The sequence below is a fragment of the Struthio camelus genome, chromosome W (genome assembly GCF_040807025.1).
Source record: "Struthio camelus isolate bStrCam1 chromosome W, bStrCam1.hap1, whole genome shotgun sequence".
Taxonomy (NCBI): Eukaryota; Metazoa; Chordata; class Aves; order Struthioniformes; family Struthionidae; genus Struthio; species Struthio camelus.
The window spans coordinates 18490660-18508172 of record NC_090981.1 but is presented as its reverse complement, the minus strand read 5'-3'; the positions used below and the strand labels follow the sequence as shown (position 1 = coordinate 18508172).

The 17513-nt window shown below is 36.9% G+C and overlaps 1 protein-coding gene across 2 annotated transcripts in view; it reads left to right on the top strand.

Annotated features, from left to right (window-relative positions):
- LOC138064239 (A disintegrin and metalloproteinase with thrombospondin motifs 19) overlaps positions 1-17513 on the top strand; it is a 153901-nt gene that overhangs the window by 103713 nt on the left and 32675 nt on the right. For both annotated transcript variants that reach the window (XM_068925928.1, XM_068925929.1), the window contains exons 12-17: positions 327-457; positions 2082-2251; positions 5769-5896; positions 7946-8066; positions 10127-10207; positions 17016-17173. In XM_068925928.1, the coding sequence (XP_068782029.1) occupies positions 327-457; positions 2082-2251; positions 5769-5896; positions 7946-8066; positions 10127-10207; positions 17016-17173 (789 nt within the window). The remainder of the gene's footprint in view (positions 1-326; positions 458-2081; positions 2252-5768; positions 5897-7945; positions 8067-10126; positions 10208-17015; positions 17174-17513) is intronic.

Below are 17513 nucleotides of genomic sequence, written 5' to 3'. Positions count from 1 at the left end.
TGAAGGGGACTGTCTGGCACAGGGATCGTTTCCAGCAGGCTGTTCCAGTAGGTACCCTATGCTAGGAATGAACTTGAGCTCAAGCCTCTGGACAAGAGTCGCACATGCTACGTGCCTGCAGGGCCTTAGAGAAGGGTCTCCGGCTGTTACGTTTACTAGTCTAGAAAAATTAACTACCGGGATCCATAGGAAGACAGATTCCTGACTCAAAGGAGGATTGGGCGTTCAACAAAATGTTTATGTTGGGCTTTCGGTGTGCTTCTAGAGCAGTGAATTGTTTGGTACGTGTCTTGATTTATTTACCTAAGAGCTTAATTTTGACCTAGTGGTGTAAGGCTGGCGAGTGCATCAATCGGACCTCTTTTGCGGAGCACATGGAGGGGGAGTGGAGCGCCTGGAGCACTTGCAGCCGAACTTGCAACACTGGAGTCAGCAGTCGACAGCGCAAATGCCCTGGGTAAAAACAAGTTCAGGTTTCCATTGCTGTTCATCTGTGTTTCTGAATAGAATCTCATTCTTACAGATACAGAAACCTGCCAAGATACAGTTGCCATATACATAAACAATTCATTTTTATCAAAAATTCAGTAGGAGAAAAGGCTTTTAGGTTTGGGAATTTTTTTTTTTTTTTCCTAAAAATGGGTCATATAAGCTTCACTCAACCAAGTAGGAGTTGTGAGCTTTTAATGTGTGTGTAAATGGGTAATGAGAGCTGAACGTGTAATTCCTAAGAGATTATCTGTTCCATAATGATTTTTCTTTACTGCATGGAAGCACTAATTTTCCTCATTTCTGCTGTTCTCAAAAGCTCGGATAACATTAGTGGACCGGTACAGGTTCTGTTTCCCACTTCACCTGAAGAAGAAAAACAGGTTTACTTGACTTGGAGAGTGTCTAGAATATAATTCTCATCTTTCAATTTTTTTACTGGAAAAAGCTGTCTTATTTTTCATTTGGACAGTCAAGGGATTAAAACTTTTTCGGAGAGATCTTTCTAACAGTTTTGCAGGCATTTAGATGTAGAATATCTGAAAACAAAATTTATAAAACTCTTATCTTGTGAAAATGAAAATCCTGGGCCATTGAGGGTAAAGGTAATTTTTACGACTGACTTGAGTGGAACTAGTATTTCACTGTAGAGATCTTAGTAGTTAGCTAAAAGATATTTTTCTCTTAATAACTCAATACCCTATTTCTCTTTCATAGGTCACATACGCGGAGAGAAAAGGGAAAAATAGGAAGAGAAGTGGGAATACAGTAGAATAGATAGTTTCAGAAAATAGCAGAAAGAATAAAATGGGGGAAATGAAGGAAGGTGAAGGATAGTACAACAGATTTCGGGCAAAAGAAACGATAACAGGAAAGGATTAAAAGAGAAAAATTTGTGTAAAGAAACATCAATATAGTTATACAAAAGCAAGGTAGTCTAACAGAAAAATCTCTTCCAGATATGCAGAATGCTTTCATATTCCCTCCCACTTCTGGCTGCATGCCTAAAAGCTAGTTCTAGAATTTAGGACTATCTTAATTTCACTTTCATTCATTTCTTCAAGCAAGGTTCCCCATAATTAGCCTCATTTTCTGCATCTGCTTTTCTTTTGCCTTTGTTCGTTAGCCCTCACAAGTACAACTGGATGGACCAGAAAAAAAAAAAAAAGGATGTTATCTGAACTTTGTAACACCACACCTGCAAAGGAGGCCGCAAATCTAAATTAATGGAAGCGTCCCTTCACTACCTTTGGCTCAGTCAGCCTAGAAAAAAAATCACCCAACTATATCAGTAACACAGCTGAAGTTCTCTTTACTGAACACTCCTGCTAATCCTGGTGCTTCTTTGGAGCCAAGCATACGTTATATTTTAGTATCTATAGCTCATTACATGAAATGTAACTGGTCCAAAAAGAAGGCAAACACGTTTTGTTTTGCAAATTTGATTTTCTAGTGGATGATGTCTTAATATTATGTTTCAACAAAAATTCTGCTATTTAAACTGACTTTACATGTAGAACGAATAAACTGCGCTGTAAGTTTGACAAAATGTCCTCCACAAACAAGCATTATATTTATGCTGTCTTTTCTAGTCCAGGCCTTGAAGTAGAGTGTCACGGTCCCACAATACAGTACAGAATATGTGAAAACCCTTCTTGTCCTGCTGGCGTGCCTGCCTTCAGGGACTGGCAGTGCCAGGCTTTCAGTGTCAGATCTTCCTATCAGAAGCACATGCACCAGTGGCAGGCTGTCATTGATGATGGTGAGTATAAGCCATCTCCCACGTCGTTATCTGCAAGTATGTCTTATAGCTAGCCTATATTGCCGTTGACTAAGAAAGACAAGGTAAAAACTTAAAAAAAAAAATAAATAAATAAATAAAGGGACCCAGATATTTAGGAACCTGTTTTTATGTCATTGCTGAAGTCTGGTCATATTTTCACATGCTCTGGAAATTATTGCCTCATATTCCTGTTGAATTTATCCTTCTTGATACATAATGACTACATTTGAATTAAGATTTAACATCAGTTTGGTCTTATATAAACAGAAAAGTAGTATGAAGTCACTCATGAGTACAGCTTTCTATAGGAATGCTACATCTTTAAGCATATGTGTATCTATTCTACCTGCACAGCCAGAAAGACGATATGGATATTGTAGTGTGCATTTATTTTTGAAGAAGGGGAAAAGCACTTTGGGTTTAACAGTTGGATACTTCAGATACCCAGCGTTGGCCTTTGGCACTAATCCACGTGTACTGCATGTCTTGCACTTAGGTCAGTTTTCTATAAGTCCAGACAGCTACTGCAGGCAAAATCCTGGCATTTTAGCGTGAAAGCCTTGCTTAGTTATTCTGCCTTTAAGAGTGTACTCAAGTAAGAGAACAGTAGTGTCAAACGTTTATGGTATCTACAAAGATAAAGTTGCCATGAAATATTGACATCTAAAAACCAAAACATGCTATTCAAGTTCATGCTAGGAATGTGAATAGCTGCCATTTGAATGAATTTTCTCTAAATTATGATACTATATTTTATACAAAAATCCAACAGAAAGACTTAAGTTACGAAAACAGCTGAAAAAAAATTAGCAACTGGTGATTAAAAAAAAAGGCCTGGAAGGACATTGGAGTGCTGTAAGTATGTGTTATCACATTTTAAGGTGCGAGATTATTGTAGTTTATTATTTCCATTTATATTTCAAGCATGAAAAATTATCAGCAGCCATCCTTAAGCATGAATTTTGAGAGAATTATTTCTTTTGCTGAATCCTGAAAGATGTGAATGCATTATTACAAACTTATTCTGTCTAGCTAAAAAGGGATATATTCTGTATTAAGCCTCTTCTCTAAGTGCCAAAGTGAAAACTTATGAACCTGCTTTCACTAGCCTTGTGTGTTACCTAGGGTTCAGAGGAAGATGAGCTTACTCCAAATCGTTTATAGGCGAGTACCTAGTGAATCAGTTTGGTTTTGTTTTACTAACTTGTGGTCTAGCACAAGACGCGTGGTTTATATCCTAAGAGAGCAAAAGCTTTCAGTCTGGCTTTGACTACTTCAGTCATTTCCTGAAAAATCTCCAACACTTTCCAGTCCCATGTTAAGCAGTATGGATGGCTGGTTTCTTCTAATTGCATTCTGAGAGATCTTGTTGTCTTGAGGCGTACCTCAGGAGATGCAAAACTGGACACCAGCTAAGGAGGTCCAGTATTACAAAAACACATTGTTCCTAACTCCTTAATTGTTTGCCCTCTTAGCCTTTACTAGACCCTAATGCAACACATCTAAATTACTCATCTTTAAATGGGATCTCCTGTAGTGTCTTACTACCAAGCGTGAGGGCTACAGTTGTCTCTGTAGTTACTGCTTTGCATGGCATGCTTCGTAATACAGAATTGATCTTTGGAAAATTAACATATAATCAAATACTTATTGGTCTTGGGGTGACCTGAACAGGACTAGACTCTTTGGGAAGACTCATAAACAGACTTGATAACTTTGCCTTTTCCAAGATAGTATTGTAGCAATTGAGTAATCTGGAATTTATTCTGAGGACGGGTTAAATATCTATTTAAAAATTATAAAAGAGAATCATAATTGTTTAACTTCTAAGGGTTTTTCTGGAGAATTTTGAGGTAATGTCAATTGTGCTTAACAATCTGTGAGCTACAAAGTTGTACTGGTGAAAATGAAGGTGGGTAACCCAACCCCTTTAAATACAAGTATTCTGACTGTTATGACTCTTGTGTACTTACAAAAGTGCCTAGTGTTGTTGAGGTTTTGTCTCTCTTAGTTCAGTCTCCTTAAAATAATATGTTTAGGTTGAAAGTCTTGATAAGGCGTTCCTTTAAAAAACACTGATACATGCTATTCTTGAAGTACCGGGTGACTTTGCAATTACTGTTTAAGCAGTATAACGGGAGCGGGCAGCGCACAAACTCAGGCAGAGCCTCACGCTTCTCAACTGGGGATGACTTGTTTCTGACTGGCTTCACGTGTTGGCGGAGGAGATGACATCTGTTTACACTTGTCCCCTAGAGATACCCAGAGGCTGTGTCGATTTTAACAAATTAAATGCCATTCTCTTGTGCTTAAGTCAGCTGGCACAGAAGACCTGTGTCCATGCTTCTCAGCTCTTCTACGCTCTGAAAATGGGTGGTGACATCCAAACCGCTTTTTGGAAATGGTCCTTTGCAGGTGGCGTATTCCAGCCTAGGCACAGCTAGTGCTAGATGGCGCAGGCCGAAAACATGCCATACGCTGTTCTACCGTTTAACTGTACCGCCAGTAGCATTGCCGTGCCCTAGACTGTTTCCGGGAACTGTTTAATTTATTTATGAAATACACTCCAGGAACCTACCTAGAAGTCAGTACGAAGTCAGAGTGGCATAGATTGTGTCCAAGGGAAATCAATTTCAAATTCAGAATTGTCATTATACTTTCAAAAACCTACAGAAGATTTAGGAAGAAGTTCTGAGTCAGTATGCTTGTGAATAAGTAAAGATATGAAGAAATCATGTAATTTTATATTGACCATTGAGAGTAGATTTTAATTTATTTTGTTTGTGATTACTTCAGCAGTGGTCAGGCAAATGCCATTATTTATAAAAGAGGATTCTTAGGGATACAAAAATCAGCCTTTTGATAATACTACTTTTTTATTCCTTTCAAAATTATAAATGATTTGCAGAATGTTTCAGAAATGTCATAGAAAATTGCTTGACCTCACTAACAATGTTAGAAAGAGTGTATTTTTTTTTTTTTTTTAATGTGGACTTTGTAAAGCCATATATTTTTCTTCTCGGGGTGTTTCACTTCTAATTCTTTTCTCTTTGACCTGCATAGTTAGAAAATCTGGAAAGTGTTAAGTTTCTTTTTTAACCAGTATTTATGATCTGCCAAAAGAATAGTAGAATGAAAGTATAGATTACAACCAAAATATTCCAACAGCTGTAATGTGCATACTCTTAATTGTAACAATGAACATGACATGAGTATTATGTAGGCTCAAGTTTATAGCGCAAGTATATTCTAGCAGGGAAAAGAACTTAAGTTATTCAAACAGATGAGAAAAGGATCAAATATTTGCTTTTTTTCTTTTTCTTCTTCTTTTTTTTTTTTTTTTTAACTTTTCCTACGATAACTTGCTCTACTAACATAGATTCATACCACACGTGATAAGCAGGCATCAGTTCTAAAAATCTGTTTGGTAATAATTTTACGTTTATTAAATGACTTTTTATTAATTTAGTGTTTCTTTCATCAATTGCTATTACAGAAAAGCCATGTGCCTTATTCTGTTCTCCGACTGGAAAGGATCAGCCCATTCTCCTAACAGAAAAGGTGATGGATGGGACTTCTTGTGGCCAGCATGGGTTAGATATCTGTGCAAATGGTAGATGCCAGGTATGAATTACTTCTTTAGAGCCTGGATACATGCACACACACGTATGCAGGCGCGTGCGTTCATTATGCATATGTATTGCTTCTCTGACCAAGACTGACTGGCTCTTTTTGTATTGAAATATTTTAAACTCATTTCACTAAATGCAGTACAGTACATGAAGCAACTGAAGGTTTAGCTGGGGGAACATGTGTCTATGATGATGAGGATGATTATAATAACAAATTGCGGCCGAATGAAGAATGACTATAATTGATTTCCTCTTCTAAGGGAAGCCTCAGCTTTCAACAGTTAGGGGAATTTTGCCATGGAGTGTGCATATGTATGTTTTCTTCTGCCTTGAATTGTACAAAATTTTACATCTAGCCTATACAAAATTTTACATCTAAATAAACCAGGACCAAAGGAACTGAATCACAGATAATTAAATCTGAATGCTTGTGCTATTCATGTTATTCCATGGTCCTCAGATTTGGTTGGGTTCATAGAAGTTCTCTTGCCACTTTTATAGTGCTTCATATGGAAACTCTTCCATACAAAAGTTCCCGAGGGTTGTTTTTTTCTTGATCTGCTTCTCTTTGTGCACACTGGATTCGGTTAAAAAAAGAGAAAAAACCCAACCGTTAACACAGAGACTATTATTACTATAATAACGTTAACAAATTAACTTGTACAAATTAACATGTATATTTGCACATGTACATATATCTATGTAAAATAAGCTTTTCACAAATGACTTGAGTGCATGCAACAAGTATACTCTTGGGACTTTTGCTTATCATGTAACATTTGCAGATTTAATCCCAAAGGTGGTATATACCCCATTTTTCCTGAAAAAATGTCTTTTGTTTATCATCCACTCTTCACGTTTGTCTCAGTGAATTCTGACTAATAAAGACAAATAAACCCAAAACCAGACCCACCTAATTAAGACTAAATTGGGTTCTTGGCATATCAAGATGCATGGAGAGAGGTGCTTATCAAACTTGAATATCTAAATTGTAAGGCTTCCCGTATTTTAACCTGTGTTTTTAGACAACGGATGAGCACGAACTTTTGGGATTACGGGTTTAGAGTTATGAATGTAAACTTTGAAGATCTGCCATTTTGGATATGCAGCCCTTTGCATGCTTATAACATAATACCTATTTAGAAATCTATAACGTTCTCTCCTCCTTTAAATTCAAAGAACGCTAATAAAAACGCCATGTGTAACATGAAGTAACAATCCGCACATGCTTGGAGATGAGCAAATTCCTGGTAGAATGATTTCTGGTTTTTATGGGAATCCTGTATTTCCTCCTCAACCTGGCCTATCTTCACCATTTATCAAATGGAGTTGAAGTTTTACTGGTTTCATCAGATACATTTATACAGTGCACGAGATTACACTCTGATGACTCTTCTAGACTTTAAAAGGTTTTTATTTCATATTAGGCCAGTATACCGTATTAACTGTAAATGTTTCTATTGTCAAGCTGAAAGTGATGTTTAACGATAGAAATACACTTAACATGGTAATTTGAGGGTGCTTGAGTAAATGTTATTTGTTTTAAGCTGAATGCTTGTTGCTAGCTTTTCATAAAGCACAAAGTTTGTACTTACATGCTTCAGATATATTCACGTTCTATTTTAAATAAGACACTAGATGCATAACTGGCTTGACGTCAGATGGCACTTGACCCTTATGGAGGTGGTGGAGACCCTCCCATAATTTGAGCAGAAGAGGCGGCCATCTCTGAGCAGGAGGACCCACTGAGTGTGTTGCGCTGTGGCTCAGAAATGCCTTAGGGCAGCTAGAGAGCAGCTCTGGAGTTGGCCAACCATGTAGGAAGAGTGAACACAGTAATCTACATAAACTCACCGAAGAATTTAGAATGGAAAGGATCCCTGGACATCATCTAGTCTAGCCCTCATTCAGAGCAGGGCTAATTTCAAAGCTAGATCAGGTTGGTCAGGTGTCTTGCAAAAGGGTGAAATGCCCACTGGGAACGGCAGCTTTATGACAATCGTGGGCTACCTCTCAAAAGCTTTATTTTCTTTTTCCACAGAAATTTGGCTGTGATGGCATATTAGGGTCTCTGGCTCGCGAAGATCATTGTGGTGTGTGCAATGGTAATGGAAAGTCATGCAAAGTTATTAAAGGCGATTTTAACCATACCAGAGGAGCAGGTAAATCTGCTTATTTCAAATACTTGGAAAATTATTAGATGTTCTGACTACTTTGAGCGCTGGAAAATATGCTATGCTTTCTTAAAAGATGCAGTGCCTCACTGCAGTTTCAGAGCTACAGAAGAAGTTTTTAAAATTAACAACTACTCTGATAATATTTTCAATATTTTAGATAAGATGCAAGAATATTTTTAAATTTAAATATTATGAAATCATTTTATTTCTATTAGATATTAAATTAATGAATTATCTAATTTATCTTGCAGTAAGAAGTACATTATATCTTAGAAGAGGCTGATTTTGATAAGTTCATGAAATGACATTTATATTTTTTAGAGTATTTACATTCATTGGGTGTTCTTCAAAATGAATATGCAAATTATGATCTGTTACCTACAGAAATGTCGTTAAACCAAGCAGGCAGTGAGTGAACATAAAGCCAAATGTCTCAAGAAGCAATCTTACATATTTTTTTTATTTGCTCTTTTATGCTTATAGTAACATATCATAAAGAGCAAATAGATTTTCTGATGCAGAACAAACAGTAGATTTTCAGAGTCCTGCGATTTGTTCTTCAATTGAGTTGAATTTACTGGCTCCAGTACAATAGTGTTAACAGAACAGAGGACTGAGAGCCTAATAATGTTCATCGTGTGCCTTATATACCTTTTCCCCATGAAGAGTCTTCTCTGAAGGAGCATTTGTTGTCAGCATTTGTTTGTTATTACACTTTCAGTCTGTTGCTCAGAAAATATACAGTGTTTCAAGATTAAGTAAATCACTTATCGCAAAATAATATAATTAGAAGCAGACAATATATGTTTGACAGTTCAAGAGAACTCAGTGCATTACAGACTAAACTATAGTACTTTAAAAAAAAAAAAAAAAAAAAAAAGCTGGGCACAGCCTTCAGATGCTTAAGTCCAGCCTTCTCTTAGGCTGGCGGTAATGTAGAACAGGAATCCTAAACCACAGATAGGTCTGGACGACTTTAAGCACAGAAAAAAGATGTCGACTACAGATCAAAAACTACTGAGAAGGTGGTTGTAAATACAAATTACAACGTCTCAGCTTTCTTTTAAGGCTTAAATAAATAACTAAACGCTTTTCAGGTTTTATTCAAGATTCAGTGCAGGTATGTAATACAGTGGCACTGCCATCCAAGCAGAACTGCTCTTCCTTCTCCAGAAGCTGAATGTCAGCAATACGTAGAGAGTGTTATTAGCTCTTAAGGAAATTAAAGAGAAGTAATGCTGCATGGCAATGATACCATGTTAAAATCATGATTATAGACAAGATGCTCAGTATTTTGTAATATACACAGAATAAAACCTTGTTTTACTATCCACTTCTTGAAGTCGTCCCCCCAAATAACCTAACATTTGATTTTATTGATAACATTCGTAGTTGCACAGAATTTTTCACCTGTGTTGCCTTTTCACCCCTTCTTACTTGAGGCAAATGACTCAATAGCACTTCTTAATCCCACACTATATGAAAGCAGTTTTAATGCAATCCGAATATCTGATGAGTATACTTCAAAGCTAAAGCCATTCAAAACTGGGATTGTACACGTTAAAGCAAGAGGGAGCTGGAGTACAAAACATTTACCCCCCCTTCCATCCATAAATAAATAAATAAATAAATAAATAAATAAAGGCAATAGAGGACTGTTTGGTTTTTAGCATTGTGTCATTTAGGTCTTCGTGCTGAGTGAAGTTGGCGTTCTCTTGTGGTCATCTGCTGGGGATAATGACAGAAAACTGTGCTTGGCTGGAGGCAACTTCATCTGTGTATTCCCTAGCCCCGTTAACTCTTGTGACATTTTACTTTGCTCTGTTCATTGTGTATCATGGCATATATATTGCACATAACACAGTTACATAGCTTGTTTCAAAGCTAATAGCTGACATGATTTGCAAGGACCCTCAAGCCGTTGTCATATCAAATATAACGTATTATATTTGAAAAGCAAAACAGAGGAGAATAAATGAAAAAAGTGCTAGAGGTGCTCTTCCGTTTTTTTGTATTTAACTCGGGACATTTGATCTCCTACTCAGGTTATGTGGAAGCTTTGGTGATACCTGCAGGAGCAAGGAGAATTAAAGTTGTGGAAGAAAAACCTGCGCACAGTTATTTAGGTAAACTTTATATGATTTAGTGTTCACACTGTTCTGAAAGCCTAAAAATCTGAGCTGAATGAAAGAGTATGGCAAATTTTGGAGAGAAGGCATAAATCTTTCAGCCTAGAATCCATATTCAGCACTGTAGCTAAAATGTGAAATATAATGCCAATTGAATTCTCCATGTTTCTGGGCTGTTTTCGCTTTTATAGTATGCTGTGCTAATGGTCTGTCAGGTGGTGTTTTGCTCTCTCAATTTCTATACTTGAAAACAGAAGAAATCAATGTACAGGCCAACAATATTTCTGTCTGGCTCATTTTCATACACACGTTTTATAATTAAGGTTTTAAAATAATATATAGCTCATTATATAATTGTATAATTAAGGCTCTAGCTGTAAACACAATGTAATCCCGCCTACAATAATAGCTGTGGCTTCTGAAGTAGAAGATAACTGAAACTGATGGAAAATTTGATCCCTTTTGTTCAGCATAAGTCAAATATGGAGGCAGTAAGAGTAAAGTGCCCTTCTCTGGATTTACTTGGTGGTAAAAGGCAGCATCCCTCTGATCTCGAAACTGCCATGATGCTGCTAATCCATTAATAAAACTGTAGTCCACATCAGTAGCGTCATGGACTGTTGAAGCAAATCTTTGGAGGATTTCTCCTTAATCACCTCAAATTTACTCTTTACCTAAGATATATCAACATACATCCCAGTAACAGGAGCTCCGGCCTCCTGGGAAAGGAGGCAAGGTACAGCTTGCAACTGCACATTCTGCATTGATGGATCTGCCAAGGCCTGTCTGTCCTTGTCTCACCTCCCTTTTGGGAGGTAGGAGCACAGATGTCCCAGGATACAGATTCCCTTCCAGTCAGGATTTCTTTACAGATTTGAGAGTTACAGACTGTGAATTATCCAAATATTAGCTAATCATCTTCCCTAGTTGACTTATAATAAGAAAAGATATATGAGATGATGGTTCTTCTTTCTTTGGTAGAATACTCATGAATAGAAATTATCTGTAGTAATACAGAGGAGAGAACAGGTATTTTTTTAATTTGAGAATATTTCCTAAAGTAAATACCTAATTAATTTTAGCACTAAAATGCCATATTTTAGGAAGGAATTTGAAATTTATTTTTAAGAAGTAAACTTGGAGTTGTAACCTTATCAGCTTAAAACTATGTTGGCCAAAGACTTGATTCATTGTCTTGTGCTTAAAAACTTTTCATTGTAAGCTAATGAAAGTTGTTTCAAGTATTACCTAGATTCCGATGCTATAAGGTTATGCCTTGGCTGATGCTAAGTTTTCTTTCTAGTTGGCTGGTTTTACAAATGTCTTCTGTTTTAAAACTTACTGTAAGATATAGAAGGGAAGTTTACAGTGTTGTTTTGTAAGAGATACACTGGAGTTTGAGATTAGAGGGCTCGTTCTTGTGGCACTGTTACATAATGGCATGACATGGTCCAACCCATAAGGATTTAATAAGTTGGTTAATGCTATGAAACTAAAAAAGTATTTTACAACCTAAAAACTGTAATCTTTTGGTCTGTGCTCATTGGAAATGAGAGCGAGAAATAATTTGTTTTCAATCAGAATGCAGAAGTGGATTAGCTGTATCATTATTCTCAAAAGTATGATCAATCTGCTGCAGAGATTTAGAGCCTGTGGAAGCTTGAGATTTAGCACTTGCATGACTGTAGTTTGTGAATCCGTTATAGGTATTAGATCCATAATTGTTCTGTGTTCTCATCTGATTTCCTTTCTGAAGTATGTTTCCTAGTTTAAAAAAAAAAAAAAAAAGAAAACAAAAAGTGGTATCATATATTTAGGGTGAAGGTGTGGGAAAGCAGAGGTGGATCCAACAAAGCATACAAAGTTTTGAATTCCTCATTTCTGATAAAGCTAATGGTTTTAAAATGTCTTGGACCAAATTCTTAGATTGTAAAAATTATAGTGAGTTCAAGGGAAGCCAGTTGACGACCTGGTCTCATACCAGGGAGCAGTCCCCCAAGACTAAACTTGACCTCCTTTCATTTATAAAAGGTCATATAAGATGGTCAGTAAGTAAAACTTTTTGAAACAGTTTTTACATCCAGATGAAACAAATACGTATTCTTTAGCATTTGCAATTAAGTTCATATCTTTCAAAGCTGTCAGCAGTGCATCTGGTAAAGGGCAGTTTGTAATAATACAGATTAAGCTGCCAAATTCAAGAAAGTCTTGTGCGAGTTTGAATTATTTTTCAGCTGGATAAGAATGTGTACATTTTGTTTGTTTTATTTTAGTGCGTTAACAAAGTCTTTTTACTATCCCTTATTGCTCTTTTTTGTTGACTCAAATATTGGGGATCAAAAGAGCTTAGGTGCCCCAGCATCGCCGTGTGTGTGCACAAAGCCACACAACTGGCAACAGCTGAGCAACACATTTCAGAAAACATCCAGACTTGAGAATAAAGTCTGTTTTCTTCAAGTTGTGTTTAAGCCTGATGGAAATGTCTATTGAAATCTCACTTTGCGAAAGCAGGAGAAGACAAAATGAAAAGTGATGTAAACCAGCTCTTCCTTCACAATCATTAAAACTAAAATGGAGGGCTCTGTTCACCAGGATGATCAGAACCACTTCAGAGTCTGATCCAAAATGTGAGCAAAGATGGGTACCTACATGGGGTCGCATGGTTAAGGTTATCTGCTTAGCATGTGCAAAGGGCTATCCATGCACATAAACCTTAACAGTGTATTTTTGCATGTACGTGTTTTAGCACGCATCTCACATTTTTTTTTAGCAAAAATGTACCTTGTCTATGTAGAATTATGCGACAGGGTATATATATGTACACATGCATATATATATACACCCTTAATTTAGTATTCTCGTGCAATTGTATTTGATACAGAGCAAATTTGTATTGTAGTTCTGTGAAATAAAAGGGTTAAAGTAAGTGCAAATTGGTCAGCAAATCTGTGAATGAAAACACGTAACTAAGAAATAGGCAGATAAATCAGGACTTTGTTTCTGAATTAAAGTTAATATGGGAAATAATTTCATTATATGTGTGAGCATTGCAGTATAGCAAACAAAAATAGCACTTATTTACCTTTAAGCAAAGTCTTAAAAATCGTTGATTTCCATTAGATTACAGATATGACTGTGGGTGAGGCACTTGCAAATCGGTGCTGTTATTAATTAGTTTAGCCTGGAAAATAAGAATTAAGCAGCACAACCTGACTGTTTTTATTTGCAAGAACTTTTGAGGAAAAAATACAACCTCTTTTTTAATGTGAGTTAGGCCTGTTGTCCCATCATATCAGAGCATGTTTTTTGCTTTCCCTGTTCTCAGGTTGTCATTATAATAGCAGTAATGATCTTAGCACAAAGATTTCCTGGACATTAATGACCAGTTGGGGTTAATTAGCTGAGGTGGTACTGAAATGCTATCAACTGCTCCTGCCAGTGCATAGACCTCTGGAAGTGGCCTGTAGTTTGATAGTTATTGCTTATAAAACAAAATAGCCCTTGTGGGCTTGTGCTCCTTGCTCATTGGTGTGTTTAATATTCACGCATGAATGCAAGATATACGTCTACTGTCAGAATTGTTGTTCCAAAAGACCCACTCGCCAATTAGTAAACATTGATCATGTATAGGAATACTGAAAAGTGAATAGTAGAAATAATTTTTCTAAATATAACAAAAACGTAAATGCAAAAGAGACTCTTCAGCAAGAACTGTGAAATTCGTATGTGTTAGTTTGTCTATATTAGGTCCCTTCATTCTATTATGGGCTTACTAGTAAGAGCTGTCAAATGCTTGAACTCTAGCCCTGATTAATTTTGAAGTAAACTTGTGATTATTGTAATATATCATAAACATTATTAAATTTTTCTGGTGTTTAGGAAGACATGTGCCCATGCTAACATTTGCCGTTCTGCTTTACAGCCCCTTAATGGCATTTCTTTTTGGTTTCCCTCCTCTTACTTCAGAACCTTTAACCTCAAAACAGTGACTTGAAAAAGACTGAAGAAGCAACACCTAAAGGAAAGCTTGGTGCAAAAAATGATATCAAAGCTCACCTTCAGTTACGTTAGGGTAAAGAGCAAGGAATTAATTATCAAACTTACAACGTGACCCTATAGAAGAAATACAATATCCAATAGAAGATGCCAACTATTAAACGATGGCGTCCTATGCAGTACTATAACTGTACCAGTAAAGTTAGTCACTTCTAACACCTTTAGATTGTCTTCCTATTTAAATAAAGGCTGAAAAGGGGGTTGTAATATGAAGTTAGAATAATTTCAGTCTTTTGAACAGAAACAATAACACATCATGCCAAATTGTATGCAGCTCCAGATGATGTGCAGTGGCATCATATATAAGGACAAGACAGAACTTTGTCCTTTGTAGGATGATAAGCTGAAATTTTTCAAAAGTATTTAAAGAGTTTAGCTACTTAATTCTCAGGTGTTAATGTTCTGTAGGTGGCCTGAAAGGATCACCTGATGACCTCAATGGAAGTGAAAGCAATGACTTCCATTGAAAAGAGGTCTCATGCAAAGTACTCTGATCGAGAATTGAATTTCAGATATTTTTTATATTTAAAAATTTTCATTGTAAGCTAATAAAGGTTTAACCTCTCTAGAAAGTGTGGCAATTTCAACTTTACCAAAATTACACAGTTAAAACAGCACTGCCTTTTTTGAGTAGTCTTCACACAAGAGGAGAGACAAATCAGGACAGGGATCTGGGAGTGGAAGGTGCAGTAGCTGCCCGTGTATAATGTCGCAGCTCTGTGGCTGTGCAGCCCGTAGCACTTCATTGAAATTAGAGAGTTGTCTATCCCTGGTACAGTGATTAAAAAATGATATGCTATGCTCATCGCCATCACTTAACTGTCATTGTGATGATGGTTGTTTCATGCTCGGCAAAAATGCTCGTGTGTGGAGTTAGCTCCTTTGTTTTAGCAGTGAAGTTTTAGTCTCAGTGGCAATTACAGTAGGTTTCACTGGCCAGGTTTTTTTCTTTTTGGGCAGAGGGTTGTTCATTTGTCTGTTGAGTTTAGGTGCGTTGCTCAGTTTGTTTTATAGCATGAGAGAGGATACACTTGCATGCTAAGTTTTCCTTCTCTATTGTGTTACTGCTTCATCCTTTTCTGTAAGCCAAGCGGAGTGGGAGTCAGTGTGGTGTGGCGTGGAGTGAAACTCGGTGAACTGGTTCACCATATGGGTTGTGACAGAGTCAGGAACAGAACCTGGATTGCCTGAATCGAAGCCTAACTTTAAAGCACAAGGACACCCTTTCTTCCTTCTTCCAAACTCTGTGGCTCAAGTGGGGCATCTGAGAGCAGAATGTGCAGGAACGGGCATTTTTCTGTTTTGTGGGAATGCTGGGGCCAGAGTCGCAGTCCCCCGCGCGCACCTGCGTGCTGCTGCACATACATACATTCATTTTAAAGACAAGCCTGTGCAGGGTCCGCTGCTCTCCAGGGAGAAGATGCCGCTCCATCTGAGCAGCATGACCCGACTGGACCTCGGCACTTTCAAGTGCGTTCGTACTGTTTCCTCTGCTGGGGAGAGGGTTTGGCCCCTACAGTTTAACCACTAAATGGAACTTAGTTAGCATTCAATAATAAGATCTTTAAACCTAAAATACCGATTTTTGAATCTTGTAAAAACGACTGGTTATTATTAGCACGGGGCTGTTTGACAGTGTTGATGGATTTTATAGTCTTAGCGTTTAACACAGTGCTGTAGTGGCACACATCAGTGGTGTCTCAGGCAGTTGTATTTCTGCCAGTCCATAGACCTATTGCCATTGTTTCCCATGGAAACAAAACATAACAGTATAAATATGAATAGGAGAGAAGCTGATTACGGGAATGACTCACGTTAACTTACAACTTTAAAAAAGAAATTTTGGACAAAGCTTGAACTGTTGAGTTTCTCTTACAACAGTCTGATGCCAAACATGCAATTTCAATGAAGAGGAATGTGTAGAACTTCTTGCCCAGAAGGTGACTTCAAGTATATTTCATTTCACATGATTATTTCAGACATGATTCTAAAATAAAATAAAATTACAGGTTCTCTTCAAAGAAGGGAGTCAATTCGGAGCTCACTGTAAAAATGAATGTAAAAGACTGTAGTCTCAGTGTTTGGAATGTACCTTACTTGCCTTTATTTATACTTTTGGATATTGATTAGGCCAAAAAGAGAAATGATTCAGCCAAAATGAACTAGCTTTTCCCACTGGAAATCAAATTATGTGGTGGAAGTCTGTGTAAAATAGGTATTTAGGTGTGATGAGGGTAGCATTGTCACATTTTGAGGTTGGGAAAAAAAGAAATCGAGTGGTTAGAGCGAAAGAATTCTGAACCAGAATTTTTTAAGGTTTTACTCTAATTCCACAAATCCTGAAGCGTTTGTTGTGACAATTGTATTTCCTATGTATGTCTTGTATGGATCATAGAAATCACCACTCTGGGAATAGAGAATGGTTGTCTTTCTCTTAATCGGATTAGTTCAGTGATCAAATTGTGAACCATGCTGGAGGCTGCCAGGCTCTGTAGGCATTAAAACACTGACATTAACCTCAGTTTTTGTTAGGCACATGTTTTTGCCAATCATTCCTTCCAGAAATTGTTTCTAAGTACATATACATGTACATGAAGTACCTGCATTTTAAGATCAACAAATATCTTTGCAAACAGGGTCATGTAATTTGATCAGCCTGTTAAATTATACTAATGAGAAGTTAAAGGAGGCCAAAATCGCTCCTGGACAGACGCCTTTTATACTGATCTTTATTCATATATTTTTGCAGCTCTTCGAGATGCTGGAAAACAGTCAATCAATAGTGACTGGAAAATAGAGCATTCAGGAGCATTCAATATTGCTGGGACTACTGTCCATTATGTTCGGAGAGGTCTCTGGGAGAAGATATCTGCCAAAGGTCCCACAACATCACCTTTACATTTATTGGTATGAAAATACGTTTTTTGCATTTTGGGTGGTGGGTTTTTTTGTTTTTTTCAATTTGAGTCAAATATTAATGCATGGTAACTAATATTTTTTTCTAGGCTTCTTACGATAATGAGATTTATGTAAGTTATACCTGCTGATCTGTCAGCCCACTCCTAAAAAAACCTATTTAAATCCAGTAATAATACTATTATCCAATTATTGGATAATAATAACCAATAATAAATCCAATAATAATAAGTTGTTGAGGCAGGATGAAAAGTTTCAAATTCTTTACATTACTTCAAGTTTCATAAAAGGCTGATGTGCAGCTAGAGTCGAGAGATACAAATTCATATCA